The following is a 21,039-nucleotide window of genomic DNA, read 5'->3' as shown; positions in this document are numbered from 1 at the left end:
AAAGTGAAGGTATTTCTCACCTTAACAGAAGGTGGCAGTACAATACCAACTGCATAAGATTATATTTCTCTACATAACTATGGATATCTTTCATTTAGAGTGTTGAGCATTTTGTTGTTCTTTTTTAAAACTCTGCTTTTTGGATGGCTTTAAATCCAAAATGCTTGTGCTTTAGAAAATAATACTGATTTCGTTCAGCGCTGCTTATTTGTTCAGGAGGTCTACTATTCATTTATTTGACATTTGGAACTAGCCGCCTTCTAGGCTCCTATAATACCTCTGATAATCTCAGACAATTTACATTTTCAGTATATTGCCATTGCCAAATATAGTTTTGCATCCTAATTGACTATTTCAAAAACAAGCAAAACCAAGCTTTTAAATAAGACTTTCAGATAAAATTAGTATAAGTAAACTTTTTTTGGGTTGGGGGAGGGTTATATGTTTACTTCCTCACTGTGTAGGTGACACATCTTTCTTTTGTCAAATTATTGCTATATGTAAATTGCGCTTGATGTGTGGGGTAATTCCAATTTTTAAATTATTTAGTATGTGTGTGTTTGTGGCATTCAGTGCACATACCTTTAGTGACTTTCCTTCCCTTCTCATTTCAGTCCAGAGGGGAGGATGCTTTTTCTTCTTAACATTCTCCCCCTGCACTCTGAATTAGAGATTTATTTGCAACGAAAAATCAATTAGTCCTAAATTTATTCATGGATTTCAGGTCCAGCGATCAATGCAAGTCCACTCAGTGGACTCAAGGGGACCCACTTCATCCCAGTTAATGTGTCTGAAGGGGAATTACCATTGATACTGTTTTTTCCCTTTTAGGTCAGAGATCAGATCTCGCTGTCACGGACTGCGGCAACCAGGAATGACTTCACCCTGCAGCTACCAAAGCTGCACCTGGAGACCTTTGCAATGGAAGGGCTGAAGGGCGGTCCAGAGGTTGTAGCATTCCAGGTTAGATGCTTAAATACCCTTTCTTTACAACCAAAATGTTTAAAGACATATACACAGACATAAAGTGCTGAAAATAAAACATGTACATAACTGAGTGGTTAGCAATTTCTAAAAAAAGGTGCTTGAACAAAATCACAACAGTGTTCTAACTATGGAATGTTAAGGAAGCAGGAAGATTACTTTGGAAAGAAGTTTATGCATTGCACGTATGAAGAGCAATGTGAACCAGCAAACTTCTTTTTTTTAAAAAGCAATCCAGATCAACCTAGAATTGCTTTTCTTCCAGCAGTGTTTTCAAAGAGGATAAAAAAGGAAAGAAAAATGAAGTAGCTGTCCCTAGATCAATATTTAAGGATGTCATCAATGTTGGGGTCACACAAGAGAAAAGGATTCAGAGTGCAGAGCATCGGAGTTACTTGTTTTCACACCAGCTGGAGTTGTTTGTGTGCTGGGAAAAGATTCTAGGGCTATTGATCTTTTTAGTCCTTACTGACTGACACTTTCTGGCACTGACGATGATGGAAAGTACCCTGACAAGCGAAATGGACAATGAATATAGTTGTCAAGGTATCTAAATCAGAAAACTGTGCTCCTATCTTTGAGTGAAAGTCCCTGTTCCTGTTACTTTATTTCTGCCAAATGTTTTTCCCCCATTGATTTGTGAAAGGATCTTGCATGCACACAGAAATGAAAACAATATTAATGCTTGAACCTTTGACCATTGGCATAAGTGCCATCTCGTAAGTATATCATGTGGTTATTGTAGACCAGGGGTCCTCAAACTTTTTAGAGGTCCAGGTCATAGTCCCTCAAACTGTTGGAGGGCCGGATTATAATTTGAAAAACACATGGATGAAGTCCTATGCACACTGCACATATCTTATTTGTAGTGCAAAAAATACTTAAAAACAATACAATAATAAAAGTGAAGAACAATTTTAACAAATATAAACTTATTAGTATTTCTATGGGAAGTGTGGACTGCTTTTGGCAGATGAGATAGGATTGTTGTTGTTGTTCTTGTTGCGTGCTTTCAAGTCATTTCAGACTTAGATTGACCCTGAGAGAGGGCTGGGTAAATGACCTTGGAGGGCCGTATCTGGCCCCTGGGCCTTAGTATGAGGACCCTGTTGTAGACTCTACACTGGGCCTGGACAAACCTTGACCCTCCAGGTGTTTAGGACTTCCAACTTCCACAATTCCTAATAGCCTACCAGCAGTTAGGAATTGTGGGAGTTGAAATCCAAAACATCTGGAAAGCCGAAGTTTGCCCATGTCTGCTCTACACCGTAGGAAAAAAACAAGGTGCAAATATATCCCGGAAGAATAATGAGCATAGTTGGGACATTGCCCTCAAGAGTCCCTTGTGTTAGAGGACTTTTACTTGATATCAAAATGCACAACTAGTTATAATGTGGATTGGGAACCAAGCCCTGTGTAACATCAACATATCAATAATTCAATCTCACATATGGTAACAGCTGGCTGAGTTATCGGACTGCAAATTCAAAATTCCCCTTCCCAATGGCAATCCAAGGATTATGTAGGATGCTACCAAAAGTGAAATACAGTGCCGTAATTGTGAATAGGACCCTGGGACATGTAGGTAGTGAGGCAACCTGAACTGCTTTTAGCGTTCTTTAAAAGAATTCTGGAATGACAAATCCTTCAACATCTTATCTTATTTTTTGTTAGAGAAGGATTCCCATTTTTTGTACATGCTACTAAAGACTTAGGTTCTTTTTTGGTAATAGACTGCATGGGATTTCTACCATTTGTTCTGATTTGCAGCAGCTGATCTAAAGATAACAACCCTGGGGTGAATGGCATGTCCATATTGCGTGCTGCATGAGATGTATCAGATTTCTTTTTGAGATGACATAAAATATTTTGTCCCTGTCACTTCTGGGATTTTCCAGATGTCTGTGTCCTAGAGTGTTAAAAACTGAAACCAGTAATCCAAGCACAGCAATTTGAAAGTAAGTGGAACTGATTTCCCTGGGTTGTATTCTCAAGTGGGCATATGATTGACACCAAAATGGTATCAACCAGAGGGAGGGATCATTAAAATGCTGTACATATGTATTTTGTTAACCTATAATCAACATATTGTGCAAGTATTGTCTTCTCTGTGTTAGAAAGCTATTTCATTGCGTAGAAAGTATTGACCTCCTTTTGGGAATTAAACAAAGGGAATAATAATTAGTATTATCATGGTTTTATTTTCATGTTTAGAAATGGCTCATTCACACAAAAACAAATCACCCTACTCATTCATATATATATATATATATATATATATATAGTTTTTTCATTTATTACTGGAGCTAAAGCTGGCTCCAGTATATCCTGTTGTTGTTGTTCTTCTTCTTCTTGTTGTTGTTGTATTAAATCATTTCTGATTTATGGTGACTCTAAGGTAGGCCTGTCACAGTTTTCTGGGCAAGGTTTGTTCAGAAATGTTTTGCTATTACCCTCCTTTTAAGTGGTGAGAATTTGACATGCTCAAAGTCACCCAGGGGGTTTCCATGGACAAGCAGGAATTTGAACCCAGGTTTCCAGAGTCACAGTCAAATGCATAAGCCATTATGGCACCCTGGGCCCTTCCAGACAGGTCCTATATCCCAGGATCTGACCCCAGGTTTTTGGCTTTAAACTGGATTATATGAGTCCGCACTGCCAGATAATCTGGTGTAAACAGAAAATCTGGGATAAGGACCTGGGAGATAGGGCCTTTCTGGAAGTGCCCCAACTCTCAAAATCAGGTAAAGGTCACAATTCTTTCATTTTCCTTTTGGCTCTTATTTCTCCCTCTAACTCACATGGAGAACTCAATTGTTCTCCAAACAATTAATTGCTGTTGTAGTTTCACAGCATTAATTTATATTGTCCCCGGCATTTTCTTCTACTCTCCTATAGTTTTATTTTACTGTAACATCTAGGTGGGAGAACTTTTGGTTCTCCAAACCAGGTGGGAGTCCAATTCCCATCAGCCCATGCCAGTGTAGCTAAAATCAGGGATGGCGAAAATTGTGATACTACAACTCCTAAAGGGCCACACGTTCCTTTACTTTAGTGTAATTATGCAACAAACATATTAGCAATGTATAGATGGGAATAAGATCCATTTTTGAAGTCTGGATTCAAGAGAGATAGGGAGCGCTTTTAGTCTGCATGTAATGGAGTCCACTGGTTTATATGATTGATCAAATCATTCTAATTTATTTTATAGGTCATATGATCCTTCGTGTGAAGGGGTTGTAATTAGGTTGCATTTTTAATTTTAAAACCCCCCTGCATTCCCAGCTTTAAATAGCATAAATATTAAGTGTTATTTTTATTTGGCTAAGGATGCATCTAAACAGTAAAATGAATTCAGCTTGACACCACTTTAACGGCCATGACTCAATGCTATGGAATCTTGGGATATATTGTTTTGGTGAGGCACCACCACTCTTCGGTATCAAGCCACAACTCCCATTGCATTAATTCTATGGTGTAGCTGCACCCTAAGAAAAATTGTTCTGGATTGTAATATACACTCTTACACCACGATTTACACGAGTTTCACATTTCTGCAGGTTATTTACTTCAGTAAGTCAGACCCAAGATAACTAAAGACCTAAACTACACACACATTCATTATTCATACTCATGTTCTATGAAAGCAGAACTTTACAAGAGTTTTTGAAGACTTATAGCTGGAGAGCTTAAGCAATCCCTTGTAGCTTGAGGAAGATTTTCTTCCAGATGTGGTGCCTTGGCGGTGGTTCCGTAGGTATCTGTGGAGCCCTACTCTTCATCCGCATCTTCTCCCACAGTGAGGACATCGGTTTCCAGGTGGAAGGCGGTCCCAGTCAGGGTTGGCTTGATGCGCCTTCCTCTTGGTATGTTTCTCTCTTTTGCCCTCTGTTTGTGCCTCTTTGAATTCCGCAGCACTGCTGGTTACAGCTGACCTTCAGTTAGAGCTCTCAAGGGCCAGAGCTTCCCAGTTCTCGGTATCTATTCCACAGTTTTTAAGGTTGCTGGAGAGCATGCACTTCTCATTAAAGACCTTATCCCATGAGGGGGAGAAAGCATCATCTTCCTGTGGTGTTTTGTCCCATTTTGTTTAAAATCACATGGTGTCATTTCTCAGGTCCCATCACATATAGTTCTTTCTTGCCTTTTCTCCCAAAATCATCAGTTTTCAGATAAGGAGCCCCTGGTGGCGCAGTGGGTTAAACCCCTGTGCCGGCAGGACTGAAGACAGACAGGTTGCAGGTTCGAATCCAGGGAGAGGCGGATGAGCTCCCTCTATCAGCTCCAGCTCTTCATGCGGGGACATGAGAGAAGCCTCCTACAAGGATGATAAAAACATCAAATCATCTGGGCGTCCCCTGGGCAACGTCCTTGCAGATGGCCAATTCTCTCACACCAGAAGCGACTTGCAGTTTCTCAAGTCGCTTCTGACACAACAACAACAACAACAAAAAAATAAGTTTTCAGATTTATCACACGCCCACTCCATTAAAAAAACACCTTGAAAAAAAACCTTTGGGATACTTGACTTTCCTCTCCAATCCCACTACTTTCGAGCAGACAGGAGGCACCCTTCTTAAGTAAGAGCCTCTTTCTCTGGGCTCCTTTCTTTTCCTTCCAATCTCATTCCTCTAATTGGAGAAACTCAAAACTTAAAAAGCTAACAGCAGTAGTGCCATTTCGAAAGCCAAGATTACTATGAAGAAGAAATGACCGGAATAACAAAGTGATGATATCTTGAAATTTCAGTATTTCTCATCATTAAATTATTTTTTTAATTACTATGCCAGGCTCATGAAGCAGGACTTTGGGAGAGAAATGTCAATGCTTGGCAGAAGACCGCCCATAGAAACACCCATTACTCCATGTCACTGTAGCGATTCAATATGGGCAAATTTGACAGATCCCACCCCATAAGGTGACTGCCTGAAATATAACTAATTGTGTGAACCTGCCATTCCCATGTTGAGTGGGATTTTGTTCTGTTGGTTTTGTGTGTCTCCAGCATGGGGGAAAATGAAAAATAGTGGTCCTCTATTTTGTGAATGGGTTTTTATGGTTTGTATGAGTAAAGGAAAACAGAATGAACAGAGAACAGAATGGATGTACAAACAGATTTCTTCCAAAGGAAGTTAGCTAAATTTGAATTCATACCATTTATTTTTCTTACATTGGAAACTGTTGTTAGATGCCTGCACGTATAGACAGGTTACATGCAAACTGTCTACAATTTGCAATTGTTGAGCCACTCTGCCATTCTTTTGTTTAAAAACTGCTATACAAATGTAAGAGGGGCGTTATTAGTTTTATAGTAGCAGACTAGAGTGTTGACATCGCTTCTGAGTGATAGAGTATAATCATTATAAATTTATAAAGGGCTTATGTCCTCCATTTATTTTATGTAAATTATGCATCCATGTATGATGTAGTCATGGCTTATCATATCGTATTGTACACAGAAGCAAAAGCCTGCTCTTCTAATCAATTGGGCAAAGATAAATGTAAGTTTTAATGTTAGGTTCCCAGTACATTTTTCCGCTTCTTTCAATAGCACTGGTAGTACTGTGAAAATAAGCATTCAAGGCCCAAGGGGAAATATCTATCTACAAATACTAAGATAATTATGTTGTTTCTTGTCTGTTCTGAACATTGTGGCAAATATTGCGTCTTAGAAAATGTACCGTAGAATACTTCTGAAGGCAAAGATAAGTGCTTTTTCCAGGTGGTAGCACTCCTCATTATTTTCCATTCAAACTGTGATTCTGCACAGCCATGTAAAAACACACAGATATTCATGGTCAACAGTTTGAAGCCATTCCGTAGCACAGTTAGCTTGTTCCCTTTAAATCTTTGTTATATTATTTTGTTTTACTGAAGGTATGAATATGGTAGTCTTAGACATCAGAATATTTAATGATTTTTATCTACCTCTGGTGTGTTGTCAACTAAACTATAGTTGGTTCAGACTGTAGCAGCCAGGTTGTTAACTGGGACTTAGTAGAGAGAGCTGAAAGAGGGAGCTTATCCACGTTCTCCCCAGATTCCAACCTACGACCTATCAGTCTTCAGTCCTACCTGCAAAAGCAACTTACAGACTACAAGCAGAGGCATAACACCGTTGCTCAGATGATTCATTGGAACTTTGCCACAAATACCATTTGCCTGCGACAAAGAACTGGTGGGATCACAAGCCCGAAAAAGTTACAGAGAATGTACACGTCAAGCTACTCTGGGACTTCCGGATTCAGACAGAGTTTTGTAGCACAATACTCCTGACCTCACAATCGTGTTAAAAAACAAAGTATGGATTGTCGGTGTTGCGATCCCAGGTGATAGCAGGATTGTAGAGAAACAAATGGAAAAGCTGACACGATACGAGGATTTAAAGATCGAACTGTAAAGACTCTGGCACAAACCAGTAAAGGTAGTCCCAGTGGTGATCGGCATACTGGGTATAGTGCCTAAAGACCTTGGCCTGCACTTAAACACAATTGACGCTGACAAGATTACCATCTGCTAGCTGCAGAAGACCACCTTACTGGGATCTGCACACATTATTCGCCGATACATCACACAGTCCTAGACACTTGGGAAGTGTCCGACGTGTGATCTAATACAACAGCCAGCAGAGTGTCTGCTGTGGACTCATCTTGTTGTGTTTCAAAGAATAATAATAATAATAATAATAATAATAATAATAATAATAATAATATATTTATATTCCGCCCTTCTCACCCTGAAGGGGACTCAGGGCGGCTCATAGTACACATACACGGCAAACATTCAATGCCGCTTTGTATAGACAATACAAAGACAGACAGAACAGAAGGAGGTGCTTTGTTTCAACGCAGTGTCTAGCTGTTTTTGGTGCAATGGAAAGTTGGGCTCAAGTCCAGTGCAGAGGGTGCTGTTGCTCTATCCTCTATGATGAAGAGCTGCCAGGACTTTCTCCTTCCTTTTGGTCACTCAGCATTTTCTGATCTTCTTTATGGCTTCGTAAAACACCTCCCCCACTTTTAGCAGTACCTAATTTCTCTAATTACAGCTAAAGCTGTTTTCGTATTGCTTAGGTAAACAGTGAGCTAGGCTGACAGTCAGCAGCTCACGCTGACCCGGGGCTTCGAACTTGCAACCTTTGGGTTGATAAATCTTATAATTTCTGGTGATTTCACAGCTGTGCTAAATCTCGTTGTAGCCAGCATGCTACAAAGCATGGATTATGATTTCTTGGTGTGGGTTTCAAAATTGGAGGTGTCCTCAGATTTTTCCTACAATCATACTATTTATTACAGTTGACTTTTTAAAACAAATGTTGCTCCTGACATGAAAAAAAAAGCAGGGAGAGCATGCTACTCCAGTGTGGGTTAAGTTTGGTCTACATTCTTAGTATACCGTATATTTTTTCAAGGGCAGTTGTTGAGAGAACTATAAAACCATCAGTGAACAAACCACAAGATTCCATAGGATGTAGCCACGGTCATAAAAATGGAACTGTAATGTAATACCTATATAGTGTGAAAAGGAATACATGTGACAAGGGAAACCCTATGAATGTGTTCTCCTTGAGGTGAAACTCTACATATAGCAAAAGGACTGGAGAAGTGGACTAGCTCCACTTCTCCCACAATTATTCCTCTCCTTCTCTACGTTGAGTGTGGTTTTTCTGTAGGGGAGAGCATTCCTATCCATGAAGATTCAGATTCTGGAAAAGGAGGAAGCCCAAACAAAGCTCCTCTGATTGTGTGTTGGCGATGTTCCTTGCCCTTCAATGTTTCCCTTTCTTTCTTGCAAAACATCCCTCTTTGCAACAAAATTCTATTCGCGTCTTCCATCTAAACTGCTTCTCATTATCTGCCTTTCTCCGTTAACTCTCTCTCCGCATTCTCCCGTGATCCTCTTTTTCTTTTTCCTCACCAGTCAGCTTTACTTGATTCAGTTTGATTCCTTGGTTGTAACTGAAGGGAAATCTTGGTTTTTCTTCATAATCTTCAGCTTTCTGCCGGCCAGAACATATGCTTCTTTATGGAAAAATACTATGGAACAGAGATGATCTTAAAGTGAAAGGGGGATCATAGGACCAATGTCCTTTGGGAATTTGAAGGCATAGTTTTCTGCGTTATTTTTCATTCACACTGAGAAATCTTTTCCTCCAAAAGATGTCCACATTTGTGTCTTTATGTCTAGGTTTATATCTGTGCAATACCTACATAAAACTTGGGAAAGAGTTGCCTGCCTTCCTTCAGATCTAAAGGGCTATATTTTTTGAGGTGGTTTTAATTGCTCCCTCCGCAGTCTCATGCCATTGCAGTTGTACATCAGTTCAAAGACTCAAAGCCAGTGGATCCTAGCATTGGCATTTTGTGTGGACAGCAAAACATGTGGATAAATATGCTGTCTCTCCTATAAATGTTGTTGAAGATGAAGTATTCATGTGTACATATATTGTGTGTTACTCTTTTTTAATAATGATTTTATTCAATTAAAATAAAGAGATAAACTGTTTTACATGTAAAGTGGGAGAACAAAAACATTAAAGAAAAGCAGGAAAGGTATAGGAAGAGAGCCACAAGAAGCAACAACAACAAAAATAAAAAGTAAAAATAAAAAATAAAAAATAGAATACACACACACACACACACACATACACACACACATACATACACACACATGTTATTAGACTTATGTTTTTCCATCTTTTACCCCTTAGTCCATTGTATTTCAAATCTAAGTTAGAAGAGAAGTTTTCCCTCGATATTGACTTCCATTACACCTCATTCTTCTTTGTTTAAATAGTCCTCAAAAATTGTCCAGTCCGTCTTTTTTACACCTTTTCAATTGTTCTACATTAACAAAAAAGTTAATTTGTCCATATCCTTTATTTCCATTATTTTATCAATCCATTGTATCTTTGAAGGAATTAATTCAAGGTTCCAAAATTTAGCAAAAACAATTCTAGCTGCAATTGTGAAAAAAGTGAAAAGTTTGTTCAAGTTAGGATCTTTAAATATATTGTATGTTACTCTTAATGCTTAACAAGGAGAAATGCCAAATTGATTTATAGGGATAATTTTCTATCTCTTGGCTGACACTAATCCTGTGGTTACTCACAAGGTGTCTCTTTTTGCCCCGGCAGCACAGAAAATCTGGGCGAGACTAATCTCTGATATTGCAGTCAACAGTGCTGGGGATGCTTTTAACTAATAGTGGCTGTTTTAATAATGCTGTCTCTATTTGGTTTTATGTGGTTTTTAATTATGCAGGTGCGAGTCCATACTTTATGTAGTATTTTAAGGGTGCATCTTGCCATCGATATATTTAGCATTTTAATGATTTATAGGATTTTAATTGTGTATTTTATATTGTATTTAATAATCTGGTTTTCATGTATTTATCTATTTGCTTTATATGTGAAAGACCTATGGTCTAAGCATTGAATAAACTTGTAGGGATAATACCGCACTATTGTTTAAATGAGTAGTTTTGAGTGGTAGAGTTCATATGTGGTGATTTTATCATTGCAGCGTCACATGGGAATTGTTACACGTGTTAGGTAAAATAATCCCTTGTAGAAAACAGTTGCCAAATTTCATTCTGGAGTGTTTTCTTTGGCCAAATGGGGAGGGGGCTCAAATTCACGCAGCCTTTTGTTTGTGGTAGGCTTGGTAGAGACACACGCTTAAACCACCTTAATAATAAATTTGAGACCCTCAACTACAGAAATGTAATCCTCAAGGTATCTTATGTCCAAGCTTTTGTTCTCTAGAGCCCTGTGCAGGCCAACAAGGATTGAGAATTGAAGTGCCTCAATCTCGCCAATGACTGTAGTAACAATTTTTAAGATAGTTATAACTTACATCTTTACCTTTGCTATGAAACCCCCCGTATTATTTCAGCAATCTGCCTTAATAGTGGTTTTCTTTTCATATCCTTGCAAATAGTTTTGGAAGTCAAAAGGCCATGTGAAATATTACACCATATTAATACTGGATTTTGTAATGTAAGTGTCAGCTTTTTTTTGGAAAAGAATATCATTTGATGGGGTGCTTAGGTGAAGGCCTGGAGAAGGAAGGGTTATCTACAACTTGAGTGAGTTTATTATGGCTTAGTGATTTGCTGATTGATTTCATTTGCTGTCAGTTAAGGCTCTCTTAATGTCAGGTTTTTTGCATAATGCATTGAAATAAAGACTGATGAAGTTCTTCAGAGTGATACCGCTTACATAAACTGACCCTGATTTGCCCTGTTCAGCATGACAATTTAAGTGACAGCGGTTAAAGGAAAATATAGCAATGAATATGCAACTGTAGTATTAAGGAAAATGCAGTGTAAACGCTTCAGAATATAAAGCCACGCATATGAAAGAGGCTAGTCTGCCAATTCCACAGTTCTTCTATACTGTGGAAATAGGGCATTGTTGTGTCCCAAGTGATGCACTAAATAAAAATTCAAAGGGAAAAAAGTTTAGAGGGAATTAAAAACTAACCTATATTCCTGACTTCTGCTAAATGTTTACCCTGTTTGAGAGTGTAGATTTTGGAAGTATGTGAATTTCAAATCTAAGAGGTCCTTGGAGATTTCAGTTTCCTTTCATGCTATCATAGCGCATAAGTGTGTGGCCTGTGTTGTTTCTGGTGTGTGGAACGGATTGCTAGGCTAATGGAAATAAACTGCTAATGAGATCGAAGATTGAAGTCCCAGCACTATTTCTTAGTAGGCTGCAGCGTCAGTCTTCAGGTTGTATACTTTTTGTTAAGGGTTCATTGGAAGTATATAATAAGAAAGTCACTGCTTTGGATTTTGTTGTTTTCCAGTTCCAGTGATGAAAGAGGCTAAATTAAAAATAAGAAATTAAAATAATATCTGTTGGTGTTTTGCTGTGGAACATGCCCTCCAACATTTCACAAATGAAAACTGGGACGTGCATGGCCAAGCAACATCAGGTGTGGTCAAGATGGCGAATGTTATTAAGGAGGAAGAACACAGTAGAGGCTTTTGGTTGAGTCAACAGGGAGGCACAAGACCCTCCTCTCTTTCCCACCCTCAATTATTGAGAGTAAACTATTTTTTATACTTAGAACTCTGTGTGCAGTTATTGAAATAAGTTGAAGCCAAATAATTAAATAAGTAATGAAGGAAAGTGGGAGAAAGAAATTAGAATAGTTTAAAAGCATCTAACAAACTAGGATGACAGAGGATTAATTGGGATTGTCCATCAAATGGACAGAAGAAAGGTGTGGTAAAAGGTTTTCGAGTGGATTTACATTGACCCACTATACTGGAGATAATCTGAATCGGCCCTGCTATGGATCAGACAGGCACTCTCCTGGCCACTGCAGCAGTGAGAGGGAGTCCTGAGTCAGCAGTGCTGAACGCACCTAGCCTTGCCATCCTCTCCAGTTCTCCATGTCATGAGAGTCTAACAGCTGTGACATACGTTGCACCTGTCCACTGTCACCTGCAGTGCGATGAAGAGGGGAAGGAGAAATCACATCCCCCTCTTCTCCAATTGCCCCATTTCACCAGCCAACATCAGGCAAAGGTTAACCAGTTGGAACCATGCTAACTGATACAGCACGGAGGACAGGAGGGGACAGTAAGTGCCATCTCATGTCCCTGGGCACCCAATCCTGGGAAACACAGATGATGGTGAGAACATTTGCAACCCAACTATTCAGTTGGATCCCACAGTAGGGGGATACACTGAATTCTGGGGCAAAATTCAGAGTATTCTCTTGCTGTGGTTAACACGAGTTAGTGCTGCGTTAAGGTGGCTTTGCTCCATGTTACCTAGGATCAGCTCCATGAGGCATTTGGCCACAATGGATGTGATCCAGACCCAATCCAATGTAGTTGGTTAGTGTAGACGTGCCCTTAGTGAACTCAAAATGCTGTATTTATTTAGACTGTAAGTACTCTCAGTCATTAGGAGATAATAGATAATAATTTATTTTAGTTAATACTGGATGCCTTGATTTTCTTCTCCTTGTAGGAGGGAAGTTGTAGAGCCTATACTGTATTGTCTCATTACTAATTGTGCAAATGATTTATTACATAAATTTTTCTATATTTTGCCAAGACCAGCCTGGAAATTCATCAAAGGTGACACCATGATTGGAAATTACATGACAGCAGCTTACTCTCCCATGGTCTTAATTTGGTATGGATAGTCCCAATTAATTCTATAATCATCCCACTTTTTTCAGCTGTTTTAATAATGATGATGATGATGATGATGATGATAACAACTTTATTCTTATATCCCACCACCATCTCCCCAAAGGGTCTCAGGGTGGCTGAAACACTGCACAAGTTCCTTAAAACAGAACGTAAAATGAAAACAATTTTAAAATACATTTAAATAAAACATATAGGCATATAAACAACTAACACTCAATTATAAACCCAGTTTCTCCTTCTTCCCAGTTTACCCCTTCATCCTTGGCTTATTTCAATTGCTGAAAACGAAGTCCAAAGTCCAAAAGTAGTTTGTATTCAGTTAATTTTTGTTTCAGACAAAACAAAACTTCTGTAGCTTTTATTCCTCATTTGTAATTTTTGCCATCTTGACCATATTTTAATTTTGCTTTCCCATGTGTGTCCTGATTTCATCTGTGAAATGCTGAAGGTGTGCCGCATGAATGGTACAATACATGTTTTTAAGAGGGTTCCCTTGTGTGGTAACCATGTTTTGCAGGACAACACTTTGTTTACTATGCTTAATCAAGAACTTAAGAAAAATGCATAGATAAAGTTGTTGAATTTCTTTTAAAATATCAAATTAAAATAGCATTCCCTTTACCATAGCAAAAGCCCACTATTTCATTGGGACAATAAAAAGGTAAACCATTAAGGACATTAATTTAATTTCTGTGTAAATATTCTGTTTCAACAATGTCATAAATATTGTACGCTCAGTTTTATAGTGGCTGTGTGTTGTTCACATGCATTTATGCAATATACTTAACTGTTTTAGGAACCTTTACTTTTAAAATAATCTTTCAGTAGGCTCTCAGATTCATAGATCTTGCATTTCTGTTCTCCTTTACAAAAAGCATGTTGCCCTAGTGTTTTAAATTGCTTTTTTGTAGAATATATTGTTTCCTATGTCAAATTCTTCATTTTCATGTTTTCAGCCAACAGTACACATTTCTTTAGTAGAGTAATGTGTTCTTCTAACGGCTGTCATTTCTCATCAAGGAAAGTTGATTGAAGGTGAGCCATGTAGGTAACACAGTCAGGGATGTTGTTAACCTATATGTTTAGGGAACAGTTCCCAAGACTTTTAAGAAGTTTTGCTAGCCTCTCTGCCTATCCTGCTTACAGTTTGTATATTGTTTAGAGCAAATAAAAATACAAATGTGAAATTTGGACAGTATGCCCATGTATGATTTGTGGTAATCTCAATTTAGAAGTCCAACAGTTCTTGGAGTTTCCAGATAATAGTTTAGAGCTGTTCACCTGCATTATTATTTTTGTCTGCTTAGTCCCTAGGTTGACTCTTGAAATAAAACAGAGAAGTGTCCATAGCTATTCTTCATGCTCAAAAACACCATTAGTTTCTGAACAGCAGGATTAAATGGCCAACCAATTATGAAGCCAGCTCATTTCCCAGAAAAATTTAAAGTACCACTTGTAATCTTTGAAGTTGTGATGGTCAGCTTCTGCAGTGCCAGGTGTCATTTTTCAGGCTGCCCTGTTTTGGATGGATGTACATAAAAATTCATAAAATAGTTATGTGCATGTAAAACAGATTAGCTGTAAAATATTTGTTGAAATGAAATAAAACAGCTTTCAATCTACTTAAATTTATTTTAATATGATATTGATTTGATATTGAACTGAAAGGAATCTAATTGATAATGATCTTGACTGTGGCATTGGCTATGATAATGACTATCCCATTGATTATAGTACATTTAGCTCCTTTCCCCACTGATTGTGATACATTTTGTGGCATGTGTTGATTTTGGCATTCAACACAGGCTTTTTGAAAAATAAAAAATTCTGGGGGCTGCAAAAGTGTTAATGGGTTACGTATAGTTCATGAATTACATTTTGCCCACTCCTGCTTTAAAATCTTATATGAGTTGAATGTCAGTTGAGCCTTTTATGTTGCTCAAGATAATCTTTTCAGGGTCACAGGAAGGGAAAGTGGTTTAAACATTGAGGTAAACCAGCAATGCTGTGGACGGAGGCTCAGCCAATAGTGGTAAGAGATCCTCCTTCCTGTCTTGCCTCTCTCCCCCCATATCTTCTTTTTCTTTCTTTTTCTTTCTCACACACTCACAAAGAGCACATTTGCACTATGTTTCTAAGCAGCAAACTTGGGGGATTAGTCTCCAGGTAAAAGAGTGAAGAATTTGCCACTTTCATAGGTAGCCACTCACCATGGAATTTCTCATGGAAGGCCTCAAAGGGTCCAGGATTTCTTGTATATGGTCTAAAGCAGTGGTTCTCAACCTGTGGGTTCCCAGGTGTTTTGGCCTACAACTCCCAGAAATCCCAGCCAGTTTACCAGCTGATAGGATTTCTGGGAGTTGAAGGCCAAAATGTCTGGGGACCCACAGGTTGAGAACCAGTGGACTAAAGGAAAGCTTATTTCCCTGTCATCCCAATTTTCCCTTGAAGATGATGATGAGATCATCTTCTGAGAATCTTTTCCAAGTCCCCCACCTTTAAAAGTTATGACCTATAAAGTAATAATCTAGGATAATCAGTTGGACTTTAAGATGGCTAAGTGTATAATATAAAAATGTAGCTTTAAATTCATTTTTAAAATTGTAGTCCAAAAGTTTCTTAGGAAACAGTGTTAGTTTTAAAATAAAAATGGGCAAAGGATGCCCTACAAATAATCTACAAGTCTCAGTGGACATCTTCATGTTAGATGAAGAGTTGATTTGTTTTTCATAGATATTCTGGTTGTACAGGCTACAGTCACAGCATATGGCTTTTGCGATGCACTCATGTCATTTGCAACAGTACAGATGAAGTCAAAATTAACCAGAATTTTATAAATGTCCCATGTTTACCTTTTTGGCATTTTATTATGTCTCTAAGGTGTGGTGACACTCCTATTCGTTCTCTTCCTGAAAGGTGGAGATTTGTGTGCAACTTTGAATAAATTGGGCAAAGGGTACTTTTGCTTGGCCCAATGCCTTCTGCTTATGTTTCCCTCTTTCTTCCAGTCTAGTTCATTTCCCTGTGTTACATTCTTTGACTGTATGAGTGGCTTTTCATGGTTTGCTAACAGTTAATGTGGGGAAAGAGGTACAGGTGTAATTTTGCAACCCTTCGAGGTTTATCAAAAATTATTCTCCTTTGTTGTCAAATCTTGTATTTTAAGTCAATTAATATATGGGGAATTCATGTTTTACTTACTTATGGACATTGCCAAAATAGTAGTTCATCCTTTTAATGAATGTGTTGGTCTTTTATTATATCCAGGGATTCATTGTTGTTTCTTCCCAACACAGTTATCCCTTTAAAAATGTTATATTTTATTTGCTTAATATTTAATCTTTGTGTTCATATTGCTTCTGTACTTATGTTGCTCTTCTATTATTGTATTCCTTTATTTCTCTTCCTCAAAGGTGAAGATTTGTGTGCAACTTTGAATAAATTGGGCAAAGGGTACTTTTGCTTGGCCCAATGCCTTCTGCTTATGTTTACCTCTTTCTTCCAGTCTAGTTTCTCACCCTGGAGGTCGAGACCCCCGGGGGGGGGGGTCGTGAGGGGGGTGTCAGGAGGGTTGCCAAAAACCATCAGAAAACACAGTATTTTCTGTTGGTTATGGGGGTTCTTTGTGGGAAGTTTGGTCCAATTTTATCATTAGTGAGGTTCAGAATGCTCTTTGATTATAGGTGAACTATAAATCCCAGCAAATCTCAAATGTCAAGGTCTATTTTCCCCAAACTCCACCAGTGTTTACATCTGTGCATACTGAGTATTTGTGCTAAATTTGGGCCAGATCCATCATTGTTTGAGTCCACAGTCCTCTCTTGATGTAGGTGAACTACAACTTAAGGTCAATGCCCACCAAACCTTTCCATTATTTTCTGTTGGTCATGGGAGTTCTGTGTGCCAAGTTTGGTTCGATTCCATCATTGGTGGAGTTCAGAATGCTCTTTGATTGTCAGTGAACTATAAATCCCAGCAGCTACAACTCCCAAATGACAAAATCAATATCTCCCCCCAACCCCACCAGTGTTCAAATTTGGGTGTACCGGGGTATTCGTGCCAAATTTGGTTCAGTGAATGAAACCACATCTTGCATATCACATATATGTACATTACGACTCATAACAGTAGCAAAATTACAGTTATGAAGTAGCAACGAAAATAATGTTATGGTTTGGGGTCGCCACAACATGAAAAACTTCATTAAGGGGTTGTGGCATTAGGAAGGTTGAGAACCTTTGTTTTAGTGCTTCTTTAATTTGTTCTTCTGCTTCTTCTTTTCCTTGTTCTTTTTATTTCTATCCTGGTTTTCTCTCTATAAAGAGACCCAAACCAGCAAATTTTGATCATTTAGGTCCTTCACTGCCTTTTCCATATCTTCTCTTACCTTAAACTTATGATATCTACTTTCTTTTGTCTCCATAGTTATGGTGTTCTATAACTGGTTTTATTTTGTGTTCTTCATCAGAAACTTTGTTGTATGGATACCAATTTCATACTGAATAATAATAACTTTATTTTTATCCCGCCCTACTCCCTGAGGGTACTCAGGACTGAAACCTGTGATTATTTCCAAATTCTTTCCCTTTTCATTCCAGCTCCCTGTTTGTCGTTGGAATGCTACCAGTCTTTCTTTGTTACTACATTACAACATATTTGTAGGATATGGTTTGTCTTTCTCTTCTCTTCTCTCTTCTTGTTTCTTATCCTTGACTTTAGAGTATATGGCTGTGGTCAGGTCTGGCTGTTTTTCATTTCTGTATATCTTGTAATATTGCATCTATAAAATTTTGGGTGTTATATAAATCAACAATGCAACCGAATTATCAGGTCTGTACAGTTTAGCCAGTCAAGTCAGAATCAATTACAACTCTCTCAGGGAGTTAATTACTTTGGACTGTCCCAATAATGTTTCAGGTTCATTTGTGGTCATAAGAACCATTGGAGTTCACCCACATAATTACTACTGGAACACTTGATCCACTATTTTATGAATCTTGCATGATTTTAAAAAGTTTTGTATTTTTTTTCAATAGAAGTTGATCTGCTGCAATATATTCTACTTCATTTAATTCTGTAGAAACAAAGCAACAGCAATATTGTGTATCATTCTGCAAGCAAATAAAGCTCTTAGGTACATTATTTGTATATTCACATTTCCCCCTTCCTTCATATTCAGTCTGTTACTGCATTGTGTTGCTTCTTATTTCACCTGCAATATTCAGTAATTCAGTAATAAATTCATTTCGCAAATAAATTCTGAAGGTCATCTTGTCCTTTCACCAGTTTGAATATCAGAACGTGAAGTTCAGTTTTGGTCAAGAACAAACTATAGACAATGTTTTCCAGACCTTGAATTTCCTTTTCAATCTATTTGACCTTTGGTGAGGAGCATCACTACATTATATTCATGTATTAATTCATGATATTTACATGCTACCTAATACTGATATTCACTTGGCCCCCTGCTTTCACCGTTACTGGTGTGTAGAAGTCCTGTAAAAGGAGAAAAGTGGGAAAAGTGTAAATAAAAGAACCCTTTGAGAACATGTCACTCAAAATGCCCTGAAGTGCTCTCTCTAGTAATCTCTTGGTCTTCAACTGGGATGCTATGATCAACTCTCAACTTTTTTCTTCAGAGAGAGTCCCCCACTATAAAGACAAAGGTAAATGTAAAGGTTTTTCCTGTCTAGTCATGTCTGACTCTGGTGAGTGGTGCTCATCTCAATTTCTAAGCTGAAGAGCCGGTGTTGTCTGTGGATGCCTCCAAGGTCATGTGGTCAGAATGACTGCATGAAATGCTGTTACCTTCCCGCAGAAGCGGTACCTATTGATCTGCTCACATTTGTATGTTTTCGAATTGCTAGGTTGACAGAAGCTGGGGCTAACAGCGGGATCTCACCCTGTTCCCTGGATTCGAACTGCCAACCTTTTGGTCAGCCAGTTCAGCAGTTCAGCAGTTTAACCCACTGCGTCAACGGGGGCTTTGCCCCCTACTTTAGGCAACATTTTAAACTTGATCACAGAGTGTCCTTAATTAATGATGGATGTGCTAGTGTGTGTGGGGGGGGGGGGGGAGGGAGGGGGATTATTTATGGGAGAAGTAGTTTCCAAAGTGAGTGTCTCAAGGACGTTTTGATTCCTTTCAATGCTGGGGAAATTCTGTTACACTGAGCTTTTCTGTCGATCCTGTGACATGCAAGGTCATACTCAGAAGCAAGCCTTTCTGAACCCTGTGGGACATGCCATTCTTAATTTAAAGTAGCGGTATCATTCTTAGTCCAACTATGTTTGGCAAGAAATGGCGTGATGGTTTTTACATGCTAGGCTATTGTGGTTTCCAGTAGAAGCACTTTCTTTTACATCTGTCAACTTTATCGCTCAAGCCCTTCAATTTTCTTTCCTTAGGAAATCGTGTCATTACTACTTGAGATGCATTTAGCATTTTACAGAGAGCTTCATTTCCTTGGAGGGGATCCACCGAGACCATCCTGAGTATATGTGTGTTTGAAAACATAATTCATATTGAAACTAAGAAGGAAGAGTTGGGTCTTGGGGTGAACGGGAAAACTAGAACTGAGTTGCACTCTCTTCTGGTGTCTTTAAATTGTGCATGCAGTGCTTATATGACACCTTAAATGAGCTCTGTGGAAGGGAGATGATTAAAGCATGTACCAAACAGTTGCAAAAGGACAGTGCTATTGGATGTTGTCCCCAGTGAGTCCACTTCTGTTACTTGAAAACATCTCAAGAGTTTACATCCTCTTCTGCAACTCCCATAACACATCTAATACAAAGCAGAACTGAAGAATAAGTATTCTTCAAAGGGATTTTGGATACAGCATCATACACAGTAAAACTTTTCTTCTCCCAACGCTTTAAAATAAAATGATTTATAGAACATTTGTTTCTTTGAACTCCATGTTTGTCAATGCACATAAATTGTCTTCTGGATATTATTGGACTGAAGCTCCTATGGTCTCTCCATGTTGACTTATGCTGCGTAGAGCTAATGAGATTTTCCACCCAGAAAAGCCTAGAGAAACACAAATGTTGCAGGTGAAATAAGAAGCAGTCCAACACAGTAATGGGCTGAACACATCCTTCATTCACTTCCTATTTGGTATAGAAAAGGGATATGCAAACTTAGACCATGTGACACTTTTTATCCCTTTGATGCTGCTTTTATGAACCCATCCAGAAACAAGTCCCCCCTCCCCAATGTGTCCCTCCCTTTTCTTTTATCACCTTGCTTCTGGTTAAAATGCCAGTGAAAATAGCCATCTAAATTGTGTTATTTGTTGACTTTAGATATTCATATTCAATAGCTATGCCTCAGATGTTCACATCTGAATGTAACAGATGTGAAAAGACAAGAAAGTGAAGGTTAGAGCAAGTTTTCCTTCTTCTTTTCCTTCATATATTCATACAAAGCATTCTTTGCCAAGTGTCACTTTTTGGCCAAACTTCATACTGAACCTAACATTTGTAGTCTCTCCATATTTTTCTTCCCAGTAGTTTGCTACACTAAAGTTAGGCTCACATTCTTTTGAAGTACATTTATTATTCCCTCTCTTGTTCCTTTTCATCTCTTTGTGTACATTGCTCCTAGGTAAATTTATTACCTACTAACATTCTTTTTAGTTCAAGAATTTCCTGAAGGCTGAAAACCTAAAAAGCAAATATTAATTTGGTTTTTCCCTCTTTTTTTTCTTACATAAAAAAGAATCTGAACCTCTTTATTCTAGAGTTTATAGATTTCTATGCCCAGACTTCAGTTTTTCTGTATTGTCTCCTTGTTTATAATACAATGCTGTATGTGTCACTTAACACAAACATTTTAAATTTGCTTCTCCATTATTTTTCTGCTTCTTCCTC

The 21,039-nt window shown here is 38.3% G+C and overlaps 1 protein-coding gene across 3 annotated transcripts in view; it reads left to right on the top strand.

Moving 5' to 3' along the window:
• Positions 1 to 21,039, top strand: part of CCDC171 (coiled-coil domain containing 171) — a 217,845-nt gene that overhangs the window by 153,391 nt on the left and 43,415 nt on the right. For all 3 annotated transcript variants that reach the window (XM_067464374.1, XM_060762416.2, XM_060762417.2), the window contains one exon: positions 832 to 963. In XM_067464374.1, coding sequence (XP_067320475.1) covers positions 832 to 963 — 132 coding nt within the window. The remainder of the gene's footprint in view (positions 1 to 831; positions 964 to 21,039) is intronic.

Source organism: Anolis sagrei, chromosome 2 (assembly GCF_037176765.1).
Source record: "Anolis sagrei isolate rAnoSag1 chromosome 2, rAnoSag1.mat, whole genome shotgun sequence".
Lineage (NCBI taxonomy): Eukaryota > Metazoa > Chordata > Lepidosauria > Squamata > Dactyloidae > Anolis > Anolis sagrei.
The sequence above is the reverse complement of the archived record's forward strand: the minus strand, read 5'-3'. Positions and strand labels throughout refer to the sequence as shown.